Here is a 15,092-nt window from a genome sequence, read left to right on the forward strand (position 1 = left end):
AGGACCACATACCCTTTGTGTGGCCACCGCCCAAAATCACTCTATGTTGCCAACGGTTCCATTTGCAGGATGCCTAAACAATGTTCGTTTCTTTCAGTGGGGAAATGGGACGTATTGGTTGACAAATTACACCATGGCAAATCTCTTTGGAGCGTTTCAAATGCGCATTGGAACAATCCACTGAGATAAAAAAATTGATTAAGTCACATGCGTCCAATGTCTCCCAACTGATGGTATCAACATTGATGGCTAAAGGAGAAATTTTGCATGCTGCTAAAATTATTCAGCAACAATCTGCTCATCATTGGTGGGACATATTTTCAGGATTATCACAAACTGCTAGGGTAACGTTGCTTCCACCAATGATTTTGGTCTTAATAGCTATGTCAAACGTCTAGAGGACCAGGTTGCCCGGACTGGTAGAAACAATAGACTTAGACGGGGTAGATGCATGCGTAGTAACTATAACTACTGAAGAAGGGGGGCATATCTTGGACTACCAAGATATGAGGGGTGGATTCTTTTATCGCCGTATAGAGCGACACCCTGACCGTGTAAATATGCTTATAGCCGCGGTGTATGAAATAGTAACCGACCATCATTCATTTGTCTATGCTAATTTGTGGGGGGATCCCTGGTTTCAATGGATTCAGCAAAATTGGAGACATTATGCAGTAGGATTAATAAATTAGAGTTGATTTGGTTTAAAACACCAGGAGTGGAATGTAAGACAAGGCCCCAAAGCCTTATATAAAGGAATGTTGTTTTTAACCTCATCAACTGACATCAAGCTGCAAGGTAATTGTTTTCAACCTTATCAAGCTGACTCATGCGAAAAGGGGAGCAAGGTACCGCCGATACCGCAAAATAGTGAACATAACATGTTTTCTCGTCAAACCGTGCGAAGGGAATGTGTTATTCTCAACCTTATCAAGCTGCAAGGTACAGCCTGACCGCAAAATCAAAAGGGGAGTAAGGATTCTCGAAGGCCGTAGGCCGTGCGAAACGTCTAAGGGAGATCCAAACATTCTCCGAAGCCGTGTGAAACTCGAACGGGAGGGGAAGTTACGAGGCGCGGTACTTGCTATAAAGAAGCGACGGAGACAAGTACAATCAGAGTCTACTGAGAGTTCACGCGCGCGGACGTCCAGTTTTGGTGTTTCCTTGCTCGCTTTACCGAGGACGCCCCGGCTCTCCGTCCTTCCAGCACACGGTAATGAGATTTATGTTATTGCATGTAATCTATGAGCTGAAACACAATTGTTGCTTGCTTGCTTGTACACTTTATACTGTGGGTTAAATAAAATGTGCCGCTTGTTTAACGCAGTGAAGTGTTATTGTTTGCTGTCCATGTAAGTCGCCGACGATCCGCGATCCTGAAGTTAATAATAAGTCATAGCAATTGATTATGAGTTGTGACTATTGTATTATTTGATACTGTAATTGATTATAAGCAGTGTCTACTCAAAGAATACTTGTCTGATTGGATATAACAGACAAGTTAACCCATTGTAGCCTGGTGATTGGGTATCAGCCTCGCTGCTATTCATTTTCATTGATACTGTGATTGATCATAAGCAGTATCAGAATTGTTTCAAAACAACAGCAATTATCGATACTAGGATGTGCGCGACTAGCTGTTTAATCGTTTTACAGCCTACTCATAATTAAACGTTTAATATTTTACTAGTCGTTTAAACGCAGCATCATGCATCTTCAGCTCCTCTCAGACATACACTGAGCCCTTATTTCTGGAAGCACTTTCCCGGGTCCACTGACACGGAGATGACACGGGCAGTAACAGGGTCGCGTCCTAGTATAATGTCCGGGACTTCACCGGGACGCGGCATGCATGAAAGCAGCGGGTTAATTTCACGGTCACAGCATGAAGGCTGACGATGTAAATATCATGGCGGGCCAATCGTCATTTCCTCGTTCTTCACAGTAAGGCGAAAAGCTGTAAACAAACATCGCAATTATCAACATGGCAAACTGAAAACATAGCAAAATTCAACTCGAAACATGATGAAATAATTTGCGACTGAATCTTAGAACTGAGGAACAGACAGCCCATCGTCCATCTTTGGAAATATTTATTTATTATTTACTTATTTAACACTAGAACGACCAAGGGTGGATCAGTTGATACAAATCACTTTTGTAACCAGAGAAGGATCATCTGACCCTAATGAGCATATCTTTTGTGAGCACTATGGTCCTCATTAGTCATTCCCATTCACACTCGCAAAACCACAGGGTTGGATTGCTCCGAATAGCATCTTCAGTGTTTGCAGGGCAGGGCTGCCTTGGCTTTGTCAGACGGTGGACCGCTCAGGCAGGCAATCGGGCGGACAACCTTTTTACATATTCCAAAAGCTGCAGTTTGCCTACACCTCCTTTTTATACAAAGTATAGTATAGCAACAGTACAAGGGACAGTGTAATAAAAAAACAAAACAAAACATTTTTTATGTGGTGACGTATGACACTTCGCCCTTTTCCCGGGGATCGGTGTTGGAGATTGTTGCCGAAGCAATGTTTCCTTCTGCGCCTTCTTGGCGCACACGAGTGAGCCAATTTCTTTGCATGACCCACCAAGAAGTCCACCCGTCTCTCTTCCCTTCCGGTGCATGCATGATACAACACATATGCATTCAGCGCTGCCATGTCAATCATATAGTTGAACACGGCGACTGTGTTCCTCCTTTGACAAAGTACGGTGGCCGAGAGGTGTCAGGCAAAAAAAGTCCAAACACTTTGCAAAAAGCACAAACCCCAATTGCAAACGCTTTGCAAAAGAAAAAAAGCACGGATGCAAACTGCACAACATGATCCCCAATTCATAAACCTCAATTGAAAATTGGCAAAAGCACGAGCCCCAATTGCCACAACATGACAGCAAATGGCTCGCAGCACGAATGCAAAGACCCACAGCACAACAGCAAAATCCCACAGCACGACGGGCAAGAGGATGACACGGAAGTTAAAAAAAATAAAATAAAAAAAAAAAGGACGGCACTTTGTATATTGCTATATGTGTTTTATGACCATCTCTACGGACCCCCGTGAAGTTGCCCCCCCCCAATCAGGCACAAATTTATACATTTTAGAGACATTTACATTCATTTTATAGGTAAATCTGAGGTCAGATAGCCCGGCATTTCGATTAAGAATTGTGTCCATCTTTTGTGCTGCAATGGTTTTGTAAATACAGTATCATTCTTTTATTGAGATATTAATTGCGAATGGTGACGTCACTCGTAGCTTTTCTTTAGCTTAGCTTTTAAAAGAAATGTGGAATCAAGTGTCACTCCAAGGTACTTGAATTCAGAGACAATTTGTAGCTCCTGTCCTCCCGAAAATATAATGTTTGATGTCCAAAGGTTTTGTTGTAAACATCATATGAGCAGTTTAGTTGTGTTTAGTAGAAGGCAAGACCTGCTGAACCAATCAGTTGTGGGAACCATAGCTAATGTGAGCGCAGAAGCTGCGTCTTGAGTATTTTTTGCACTAGTGAAGATGACGGTGTCATCAGCGTACATTTGAAATTAAATGTGTACACATGACATGGCAAGTCATTAATATACAAAGAAAATAACAGTGGGCCAGTACTGACCCCTGAGGCAGGCCAACAGGGACATCTAGAAATGTTGATTTGACACTCTTAATGGAGACACAATATCTCCTGAATTCTAAATAAGATTTTATCCACTAAATTGCATCCAATGAAAAATTCAAATGGGGTAATTTAGACAGAAGAATTTCATGATTTACGGTGTCATGTAATGTGTAGTTTATTTTGTTGCTGATGCCGAACAAATATGACGTAATGTCTGGGATGTAAAATCTTGTCCCTCGCCCTCCACACACAGAGAAAGCCGAATCGCCAACACTTAGATGTACAAAGGCAGAAGGCTTCTACATTGACTTTGAAGGCAACATGCACATTGGCCCAAAACCGATAATGAAAAACCGATATCCAAAATATTATCCGATATCATTTTAAAATGCTTAGTAATAACAGCCAAATCTAGTAGCAACCCGTTGGTTCCATTATCAAACAGAGACACCTTTTTAAAACATATACCGTATTGGCCCGAATATAAGACGGCCCTGATTATAAGACGACCCCCTCTTTTTCAAGACTCAAGTTTGAAAAAAGACTTTTTGAACACCAAATTCATTTTTATACAGAAAATAATTACAGTAAATCTGAAACAAATGATTATAACAATATATTTGAGAGAAAAAGCATGTTATTTTGCCTCATTCAGATCTTAATATCTGAACATTTAAAAATGTAAACTAAAGTGCAATTACATTCATAAATGAATGGCTTCTGGTTTTTGAAATGTAAATAAACCAATCTATGCTGATAAAACAACAAAATTGCAATAACTGCATTAACCATCAAAGTGAAGTCTAATTGTAACTGTAGTCTTGAAACGAATCTGTATAAGGAAAAATATTGCAATAAAATAATGCAAACTGGTTAAACTAAAAAGGGTAACTGAGATCTGTCATGACAGAACATCGCTTCAATGATATCTGGCGCCATCTAGCGTCGTGAATGGGGAGACTAGCTGAGATCTGTCATAACAGAACATCGCTTCAATGATATCTGGCGTCATCTAGCGTCGTGAATGGGTATAATGTCTAGACCGCGAATATGAGACGACCCCCTCTTTTTCAGTCTTATTTCAATGCAAAAAAACACAGTCTTATATTCGGGCCAATACAGTATATCATAATTACAGTATATAAAATATATAATAATACATTGATAATGACAGCAAATCGATAATCTATTTGGATACAAACTATGTTGATATATCACCATGTCGTGATATATTATCACACCCCCTCTAGTTCTAAAATGGAAGGCAGGCAAGGGAATCAGAATGTTAACGGTGGCCTTGCATGAACACCCCCATACAATGGCAACAAATGAATTACACGAAGGTAATTCCATGTTTCTTACTTGGTCTCTAGGAGCTGTTTGTTTTCCGTCAACAGGTTCTCCACCTCCTTGCCCATCCCTGAAACAAACATTGGGTAAAATTAGAAACATTTCAGAACCTTCACAATATATGCCATTTATTGAAGCACTCATATTAAGAAGAATAAATCCGTAACAAACGCTATATGTTGAATGGGTAAACACTGAATAAGGAAACCTGAGGAATATAAATGGTGTTTCCTTATTAATTTTGAAGGTGAAATATGTTGTCATTCACAAAACGTCATGTTTACAAGCAAGCTGCAGGCAAATGCAAATCAAGCTAAAATAAACAATGAGTTAAACATTTGGGCACGGCAAGAAAATGTTTACATTAGACAAGTGAAGAAAAAAAAGGAAAAAAGGCAAAGCTTCTTTGTTTTGGTAAAAAAAAAAAAAAAAGCTCAAACACATTGACTAAATAAAGAAGTACAATAAAGTTGTACAACAACATAACCTTGTTCTTTCCCTTGGAAAGACCAAGGTAATGATGACAAATACACACTGAATAAAAACTTTCATGCACAAATAATGATTTTTTTTAACCCTTACAAGGCACTTATTTAACTCATTGGTTGTCTTCGACTGCACTACACGTCCAATTCATGAATGAATGTTCATTCGCTCCACCCAGTCAAAATGGATTGGATTTTTAGCGCCATCAATGTCACTGATCCCTGAGAATTCACAGTCAGTCTTACGAGTTAAATGAATTGGACATCTATCAAGATCAAGATTTAAGAGACAAATGTTAGCGTCTTACTTGGGGCCGTAGCAAGTTGGTTTTATTCATGTTATTTTTTTATTTCGTTTTTATCAATATTGTATCAATTTATGAATGTATTCATAATTTTTTTTTTTTTTGAATAAATAAATAAATGCAATGATTCCTAATTAAAACAAAAACAATTACAATAATCATGGCTAATATTTATGGTGTTATTATTTTTTTTACTGACTAAAAATAGCCATTTGCCCTTTAAAGGGTTCAATGTCTTAAGTGCTTTACAAAAATGCAATCAACAGGTTTTTTTGATAGCGAACTTAAAGCAACATTAGGTAACTTTTCAACCTTTATAAAATATTTTCATTACATGTTTCATTACATATGTCGACTGGTAACTAGTTGAATGACACCTCATTTATATCTTGAAGGGGTCTGTATCGCTTTCACCAGCTTGAATTACCTTTGAGGAGGGTGGCAGGAGCCCTGCCACACAAAAAAACTACAAATGTGCTGACTGCTTTACGGCATACGTTACTTCCCTCTTTCCCCATTCAATATAAAAACGGAAGTCTATGCGAACGCTTTCGCACAAATTCTGCAAAGATGGCAGAGCAACAAAAGAGACAAAAAGTTTTGTCCGACGAGGAAAAAAAAGGGAGGCTACCAGGAATAAACATCAGTAAGCCACACTAAGCCTCATGGTTGCTACCCGTCATGTTATTGTTTAGCCACAACTGGATTCATACTATTCGTCCTTCACACAGCCGCTGGGAACAGAAATATTGTTTAATCCATCTGCAGGCGACCGGGAGATTGATGTTTTATCGATTGATAATTTTAAGACACAGTGCAGGTGTGCGCTGGTCCTAATGGGAAACGCAGTCTTCCTTAAGGGAAAACACTACCACTTTTGCCCACCGGCGTCGCTAAAATCGACTAAAACTGAAAAGTTACATAATGTTGCTTTAAACTCCTAGGGACCATTTTTGGTGCCTGTCATTGAAGTGTTCAAATAATTATTGAAATATATATATTTCTTTACTTTCAAAACTTCATATCTTTTCAGTAACTTCAGATCTAAGAATTGCTATATAGTAGGGCTGTCAAAATGATCGTGTTAACGGGCGGTAATACTTAATTTTTTTAATTAATCACGTTATAATATTTGACGCAATTAACGCACATGCTCCACTCAAAAAGATTAAAATGACTGCACAGTGCAATGCCAACTTCTTACTTATGTTTTTTGGAGTTTTGTCTCCCTCTGCTGGAGCTTGGGTGCGACTGATTTTATGGGCTTAAGCACCCATCAGCATTGTGTAATTATTGACATCAACAATGGCGGGCTAATAGTTTATTTTTTGATTGAAAATTTTACAAATTTTATTAAAACGAAAACATTAATAGGGGTTTTAATATAAAATTTCTATTACTTGTACTAACATTTATCTTTTAAGAACTACAAGTCTTTCTATCCATGGATCACTTTAACAGTGTTAATAATGTTAATGCCATCTTGTTGATTTATTGTTATAATAAACAAATACAGTACTTATGTACCGTATATTGAATGCATATATCCATCTTGTGTCTTATCTTTCCTTTACAACAATAATTTACAGAAAAATATGGCATATTTTATAGATGGTTTGAATTGCGATTAATTACGATTAATTAATTTTTTAGCTGTAATTAACTCGATTAAAAATTTTAATCGTTTGACTGCCCTAATATATATACATCAATCTTCATAATTCACAGATGAATCCCCTTAGCCTGCAGTAAACTGTATTTTATGAATACAATGTGGTCATGGTGAGTCAACCAAAGTGTTCCCAAACAAAGCTGTACAAGTCATCTGGTGAAAATTCTTCTTGTTTTAATAACGCAAACCACTAAAAAGTCACAATGTACGTTTTTTTTTTTTCAGTATCATTCACCCCTAATTTGAATCATTTCTTGCGATATCACATTCAAGGAACTTGACTCCCCCAAACAACAAAAAAAAAAAAGGTGTTTGTAGGTTCAACTAATAAGATCAATGTTATGGAGCGCAAAGGTAAAAAAAATTGTAAAAACATAATAACTCAACGCTACAAGGAGCACAAATGTGTTATCAGCCCAGTAAAAACAACATTAAATGCAAATGTTAAGGAAATTGTTAAGGCGAGGGCGCCTTACCGAAGAAATCGTCTCGAACTGGAAGCAAAAGATGAGAGGGAAGGGAGAGGACGGATAGAGAAAAAAGGAAGTAAAGGTTGGAGAGAAGATGCTGGTATTTTAGATCAGAACAAAAAAATAGCACATCAAAAACTGTCTGATTCCTGAAATTTGAAAAGGACCAGGGAAAGTAGATAATGTTTGAAAATCAGTAATAATATCAAATATCAAAGTGGCACACCAAATTCAACTTAATTGAATAAGGAACTAACTGCGTTAACCATTATGAAAACATTGTTATAAACATTCACTTTGCACAGCAAAAGAATAATATTTCAAAACACACCTGAGAATTCGCCTTTGGGTGTCAGCATCAGAAGCAGAAAAGGGAAAAAAAAAAAACATGGGAGATTAACACCACATAACTCTCACAACATTTCTTCTACTCTTTTAATGCCACTGACGATGCTTGACTTCCAATCATGTGGCGCTTAAATACTGACTTAAAACTCTTCAGATGAGTTTAACAATAGTTGACATCCAAATACATTTGAACTGGGAGGGCTAGCGGCGAATGAATAGCCCACCCAGTTTAAATGGACTGGACGTCTATCATCAATGGTAGCAAATGAGTGAACCTACTGAAAAATAACATTTATGTAACTACTCTCTTGGCTTTTCTCTTAAACTGTGTCTGCCTGACAAGTTGTATCAGCATGTGAGCATGGAAGTGGTCAACATATGTGGATGTAAAAGAAATTGCCGATTTTGTTCGTGGGGTCATACCAAGAAGCTCTGCGCCGGCATCTACGTCTCCAATGATGTCCGACTTGGCGTCTTTGATCTCGTGGTATAAAGAATCTGTGTTGATGCCGAAGGCCTCGTTTACTATTCCCTGCGACGGACTGAAAAGCGTAACACAATAGCACATATTTATAATTAGAGCCCAGTTTCATTAGGTTCACTTGTCCCACTGAATTAGATTTAATACAAGAGCCTTTCAAAAAAAACAATAACATCATTTGGTTGGAGAAGAATAATAAGTATTTAAATTACCTTATATGATACACACAAATACTGTATATGTGGCGGAAAACACAGAAAAGGCTGAAAAAGCAGTTTCTGCTCTTGCACCCCTCTTTAAAATAAACTGCTGCATTTTAAGCCAAAAGAACTGTTGTGTTTGATAGAACAACACAGTGCTGGCCAAAAGTATTGGCACCACTGCAATTCTGTCAGATAATGCTCAATTTCTCACAGAAAATGATTGCAATTACAAATGCTTTAGTAGTAATATCTTCATTTATTTTTCTCGCAATGAAAAAACACAAAACGGAATGGGAAAAAAAATGAAATCATTATCATTTTACACAAAACTCCAAAAATGGGCAAGACAAAAGTATTGGAACCCTTTCAAAATCATGTGATGCTTCTCTAATGTGCGTAATTAACAGCACCTGTTACTTACCTGTGTCACATAACAGGTGGTGGCAATAACTAAGTCACACTTGCAGCCAGTTAAAATGGATTAAAGTTGACTCAACCTCTGTCCTGTGTCCTTGTGTGTACCACATTGAGCATGGAGAAAAGAAAGAAGACATAAGAACTGTCTGAGGACTTGAGAAGCAAAATTGTGAGGAAGCATGGGCAATCTCAAGGCTCCAAGTCCATCTCCAAAGACCTGAATATTCCTGTGTCTACCGTGCGCAGTGTCATCAGTAAGTGTAAAGGCCATGGCACTGTGGCTAACCTTCCTAGAAGTGGACGGAAAAGAAAAATTGACGAGAGATTTCAACATAAGATTGTGCGGATGATGGATAAAGAACCTCGACTAACATCCAAACAAGTTCAAGCTGTGCTGCATTCCAAATGTACAAAAGTGTCAACCCGTACAATCCGTTGGCGTCTGAATGAAAAGGGACTCTATGGTAGGATACCCAGGAAGACCCGACTTCTGGCCCAGAGACATAAAAAAGCCAGTCTGGAGTTTGCCAAAACTTACCTGGGAAAGCCAAAAACGTTTCGGAAGAATGTTCTCTGGCCAGATGAGACAAAAGTACAACTTTTGGGGAAAAGGCATCAACAGAGAGTTTACAGGGGGAAAAAATGAGGCTTTTAAAGAAAAGAACATGGTCCCCGCAGTCAAACATGGCTGAGATTCCCTGATGTTTTGGGGTTGCTTTGCTGCCTTTGGCACTGGACTGCTTGACCGTGCGCATGGCATTATGAAGTCTGAAGACTACCAACAAATTTTGCAGTATAATGTAGGGCCCAGTGTGAGAAAGCTGGGTCTCCCTCCGACAGGTCATGGGTCTTCCAGCAGAACAATGACCCAAAACACACTTCAAAAAGCACTAGAAAATGGTTTGAGAGAAAGCATTGCAGACTTCTAAAGTGGCCAGCAATGAGTTCAGACCTGAATTCCAGTGAACACCTGTGGAGAGATCTGAAAATGGCAGTTTGGAGAAAGCACCCTTCAAATCTCAGAGACCTGGAGCAGTTGGCCAAAGAAGAATGGTCTAAAATTCCAGCAGAGCATTGTAAGAATCTCATTGATGGGTACCGTAAGCGGTTTTTCGCAGTTATTTTGTCTAAAGGTTGCGCTACCAAGCATTAGGCTTAGGGTGTCAATACATTTGTCCAGCCCATTTTTGGAATTTTGTGTAAAATGATCATGATTTTTTTTTTTTTTTCATTCTCTTTTGTGTTTTTTCATTGCAAGCAAAAATAAATGAAGGTATTACTACTAAAGCATTTGCAATTGCAATCATTTTGTGGATAAACTGAGCATTATCTGACAGAATTGCAGGGGTGCCAATACTTTTGGCCATCACTGTATGTCTATATGCTGCCATAGCAGTTTCATGGCGCATTAAGCCCCTGATGTCTTTTGAATTTGTCTGTTTTACCCTGGAGACCCCCGTTTACAGACACTGTGCAACTGCTTTTGTTTCAACTCAGCAATAAAAAGAAGGTAAGTAATTATATTTATTATTTGAAATGTCAATCATTTTTAGCTTAAAATCATTAAATTGATGTCTAATATTTAGGTTAAAAAGAACGACTTAAAAAAATTTTTCACTCGCACATTTTAAACTTTTAATCAAATTACGTCACAATAAAAAAAATTGTGTCTGTGAATAGGTCACGGATATGTACCTCATAACTATCGCTTAATTGTATTGTTTTGTTACTGTCGCATTTTCCCTGATATTTTAGATGATAAATAATCGAATCAAACAAAGAAAAATTGGAAAAAAAAACATTTAAAAGAGTAAATATTTGAAAAAGAAAATCTCAACCACTCCTAGATGTCTGCGATTTCTGCATCGCCCATAAACTCACCCATAAAATCCCCAAAATGTCCGGCTGTTGCCATACACAGCTGTGTCTTGACACACGGGGATACATTCGACATTCGAGTTTTTGGTTCGAAATAAGGCAAGTATGCAATAATATCTCGTTAAAATCACGGTGTCTTTAATTATGCTCTCTCATGCTTTCACCTCGAGTTAGAGTTTAGGGGTTAAAAATTTGTTTTTTTTCCAAATGCCCTCCAGTTCAAAATGTTTCTTCCCCCAGAAAATTAAGATTTTAAGCTTTCCAATGATTTATCACACATGCATATAGGACAATTTTGAATTTTTTTTTCCAAATTGGGGGTTTCAGAGCGAAACTTCAAGTTATATATATATATATATATATATATATATATATATATATATATATATATATATATATATATAATATATTGCTGGGGAAAGAACATTTTTGGTTATTTTTTTAGTAAAACAAAAAAAAAATGTTGGACACTATGATGACATCAGCGCCATGTTGACAATTTAATGTTGATTAATGATTTTAATTGATAATGATTCTATTTAATAATACTAAAAGATCATTGTGGCCATATACATTAAGTACAATGCATAAAAATAACTTATGATGACACTCGCATAAGTTGTCATCATTTTTGCAATATATAATTGGTATGTGTCAAAAGTCATTGGTCAAAAAGCTTTTAATGTCGAGCTCCAAACCTGAGAAATAATGATGTGCCATTCACAGCTTGTATGAAAATATTGTTTTATTTTTCTAAAGAGCACTTAGCACCGTTATTCAGCAAAGAAAAAGAAAGTCAGGGAGCAAAGGTTTCCAGCTGTCAGCTTGAAAATATCAGCACAAATTCTGGATTAGGGCTGTAGCTATCGATTATTTTAATAGTCGATTAATCAATGAACAAGCTAGTTCGAATAATCGAGTAATCGGATAAGGAACATGAAAAATTAAAATCCCTGAGCTAAGCCTCAAACAGCATAAAAAAATAAATAAATAAGGATCTATGTACAACAAAAGAACAATGGCTAACTTACAAAGCAAAAGTCTGCTATCTTAAATGCGCTAAAATGCTAATGCTTTTTTTTTTTTTTTTTAACAATGCTCTTAACAAATGGCTCAGACACATATTCCCACATAAAAAATAAAATTAAAAAAACGGCTAAATATCCCAATAAACTAAATTACGAATGCATTAAAAAAAAACATTAGCTCAAACAAAACCTTGGCTTATGTTGGTCTTTACATGGAGCAGCTGGATTCAGCCATGTGAAATGAGGCACACTACAGGGCAGTGTATCCACCCAAATCAATAAAACTAAATGCAAACACTTTCAAAATAAACCATTACAACGCCACTTTAATTAAACGAATACTCGAAGCAGAAAATTTAATACGAATCTTTTTTTCTAATCGAATTCTTGAGTTAATCGATTAATCGTTGCAGCACTATTCTGGATCCTGATATGAAGAAAATAAGCTGTTGAGAGTGGGTTACATTATTTACTGATTTTGGATCGTTATTGTGCTTTATGTTTGCATATGGAACACTGACAATATTTAATATTACAAAGTTTTTCTTCTTTTCCCTTCATACAATGAAAGTAATGTAATAATATCAAATGTGTGTGCGTCGGAGGGTATATTTGGAAGAGGTTAAGGATTGTTTGCAATCTTGACAGGCAAGGGCGTAGGTTTGGTCTCAACATTATTAGGGACAATATAACACTTTTTGCTGGAGCGGGACATTAATAAGACCAAACAGATAATTGAACAGGGGTCAGGGCTACATTTCTCACAAATATGAATCTAATTAATCGATAGGCTAAATGATCAATGCAAAATAAATCTGTATTGATTTATACTAACTTTCATGTGTATTGGTTCAGGTGATATATCATTCGATTCAAATCTTTGTTTTCAAAAGCTACTTAAAAAAAACATTTTGAAGTACAAGTCCCTTCATTAAAAAAGGCAGGGAGCTATCCAAGAATGCGTCCACTTCTGGGGGACACTGGAGCATCCGTAGACTCAAACTCAAGTATTGTAATATAATTGTAATTTATAATAAATTTTATAATATTTTTTAATATAATTATGATTTGGGGAAAAAAATAATGAATAAAAATCTGAGATATCCAAGGATCGATCTATGTCTACATCTGAGGCATACTAAACTACCCCAAGACTCGAACCAAAGTACTCTCAAGAATTTCTGATGTGTGATTTACTTTCACAGATTTTTTTTTTCATGTCAGTGCATATTCATGTCAGTGTTCACCTAAATAAAGGGACTTGCACTCTGAAGTCATTGCGTTGCATTACCGTGATGCAGATAATGCAAAAAATGATCCAAATGAGGGACGGCTAGCTTGACTTCGTGTTTCCTTGTGGAGCCTGGCCTGAATGCAGTAGTTTTGCAGGCGAGCAAGTTCGCACAGTTTAACGTTATGCTAACTCTGATGCAGGTCAGACTTTCAGTATCAAAATTTGTGGTGTTTCTCCCTCCAGTTAAGTCATCAGCCAATCATACAGTATATGTGTTTGAGGGGGGGGAAAGGGGACCGGCACATTCGGCAAGTGAAAAGGGAGAAATGTTGGTCTGAAAATAAGGAAAATAATTCACTTAATAATGGTAGAGTCTATTCTATCCTTACAACATATGGGAAGACACTCTAAATTACCTATAACTGCACTCCTTATATAATGCAGATAAGGTTGCTTAAACGTGGTGGGGACAATTTGAGCATCTTCCTACGCCCTTGTTGTCAGGTCAGTACATTTGACAGTCAGTAAGTCAGTAAGTGTACAGTAGTAGGACTACTCATGAAGAATCTCAGCTTCTATGAACAACAGAAATATTGGTGCTTCAAAAATCACTCGTTTTTAATGGCTGAAAGCCTGTCAAGCCGCCACTCAGGTTGCTGTTGTTCTTTCGGACGCTAACTTTGAAGTCCTACTCCTCCATCATTCGTGGCCCGATATTCTTGAAACCTGGTAGTGATGTAGAATGGGCCAGTATCTATCGATCATCGGAGCCCGATTTTTTCTTTTGTGTCAGAGCTGATTGCAATTGCAAGTAGAGTACAGCCTCCTGTAGGATAGGAATATGTAAGTAGATGGCATACGCGCACGGTCCATGGTCTTATTGGTGCCTGTGTTGCCTGTAGGTTACAATTTAGCTTGTAAAGGCCCACTCTTAGCCTGTTGTAGCACATAAGTGCTTGTTCTATTCAGTTTGAGGTATTATTCAAGCAGATGTAAGACCATTAACATTTGGCAGTTTAGGTTTGAAAAAACGAAGAATTGTGGGGACTTTTGGGACACCCTGTTTATTAAGTTGTCTTAACAGTTGTGTATGAAGTGGAGTAGAACCTGTTTCCTCCTCCGTATACTCGAGGGTCCACACACATGTCCAACTCAGGAGTAGAATCAATGATTTCCTGAAACTCTGACCACTCGTCGCTGCTTCCCATACCTGCAAAAAAAAATTCCAGCTGCACCAAGCAACACTTGACACTGGAGGGGAGGCGGGGTCTAGTTCAATTTATCAGTGACCTTACCGATGCTCACGTTCCTGGTTTCCTGGGACACCTGGACTTCCATATTTCGGCTGAGCCGCTTGGCGCTTTTCCTGCCCCGGCTTCCGGCCCTCATCATATCAAACTCAGAAGAAGGGAGGAAGCCCTCGTTGATAGGGGTGACCGTGGCGGAAGGGACAGAGGACGTGGGCGTGTTGGACTTGCTTCCAGTGCTGCTGGGAGTGGCCGCCACCGAGTCAGACTCCGATCCGTCCTCCTTTTTTTGTTTAAGCACGCCAGTGCCATGAGAAGAGCAAGAGACAAGCATATACTTTGTATGAGCATTACAA

At 37.9% G+C, this 15,092-nt stretch overlaps 1 protein-coding gene across 12 annotated transcripts in view; it reads right to left on the minus strand.

Moving 5' to 3' along the window:
- mapk8ip3 (mitogen-activated protein kinase 8 interacting protein 3) overlaps positions 1-15,092 on the minus strand; it is a 91,585-nt gene that overhangs the window by 45,859 nt on the left and 30,634 nt on the right. For 10 of the 12 annotated variants that reach the window (XM_057860860.1, XM_057860858.1, XM_057860863.1 and 7 more), the window contains 6 exons: positions 14,785-15,019; positions 14,597-14,699; positions 8,672-8,790; positions 8,232-8,243; positions 7,907-7,924; positions 4,981-5,038 (listed from right to left, as the gene is read on the minus strand). In XM_057860860.1, the coding sequence (XP_057716843.1) occupies positions 4,981-5,038; positions 7,907-7,924; positions 8,232-8,243; positions 8,672-8,790; positions 14,597-14,699; positions 14,785-15,019 (545 nt within the window). The remainder of the gene's footprint in view (positions 1-4,980; positions 5,039-7,906; positions 7,925-8,231; positions 8,244-8,671; positions 8,791-14,596; positions 14,700-14,784; positions 15,020-15,092) is intronic. The other 2 variants (XM_057860853.1, XM_057860864.1) reach the window with 2 other exon arrangements.

Source organism: Corythoichthys intestinalis, chromosome 16, assembly GCF_030265065.1.
Source record: "Corythoichthys intestinalis isolate RoL2023-P3 chromosome 16, ASM3026506v1, whole genome shotgun sequence".
Classification (NCBI taxonomy): domain Eukaryota; kingdom Metazoa; phylum Chordata; class Actinopteri; order Syngnathiformes; family Syngnathidae; genus Corythoichthys; species Corythoichthys intestinalis.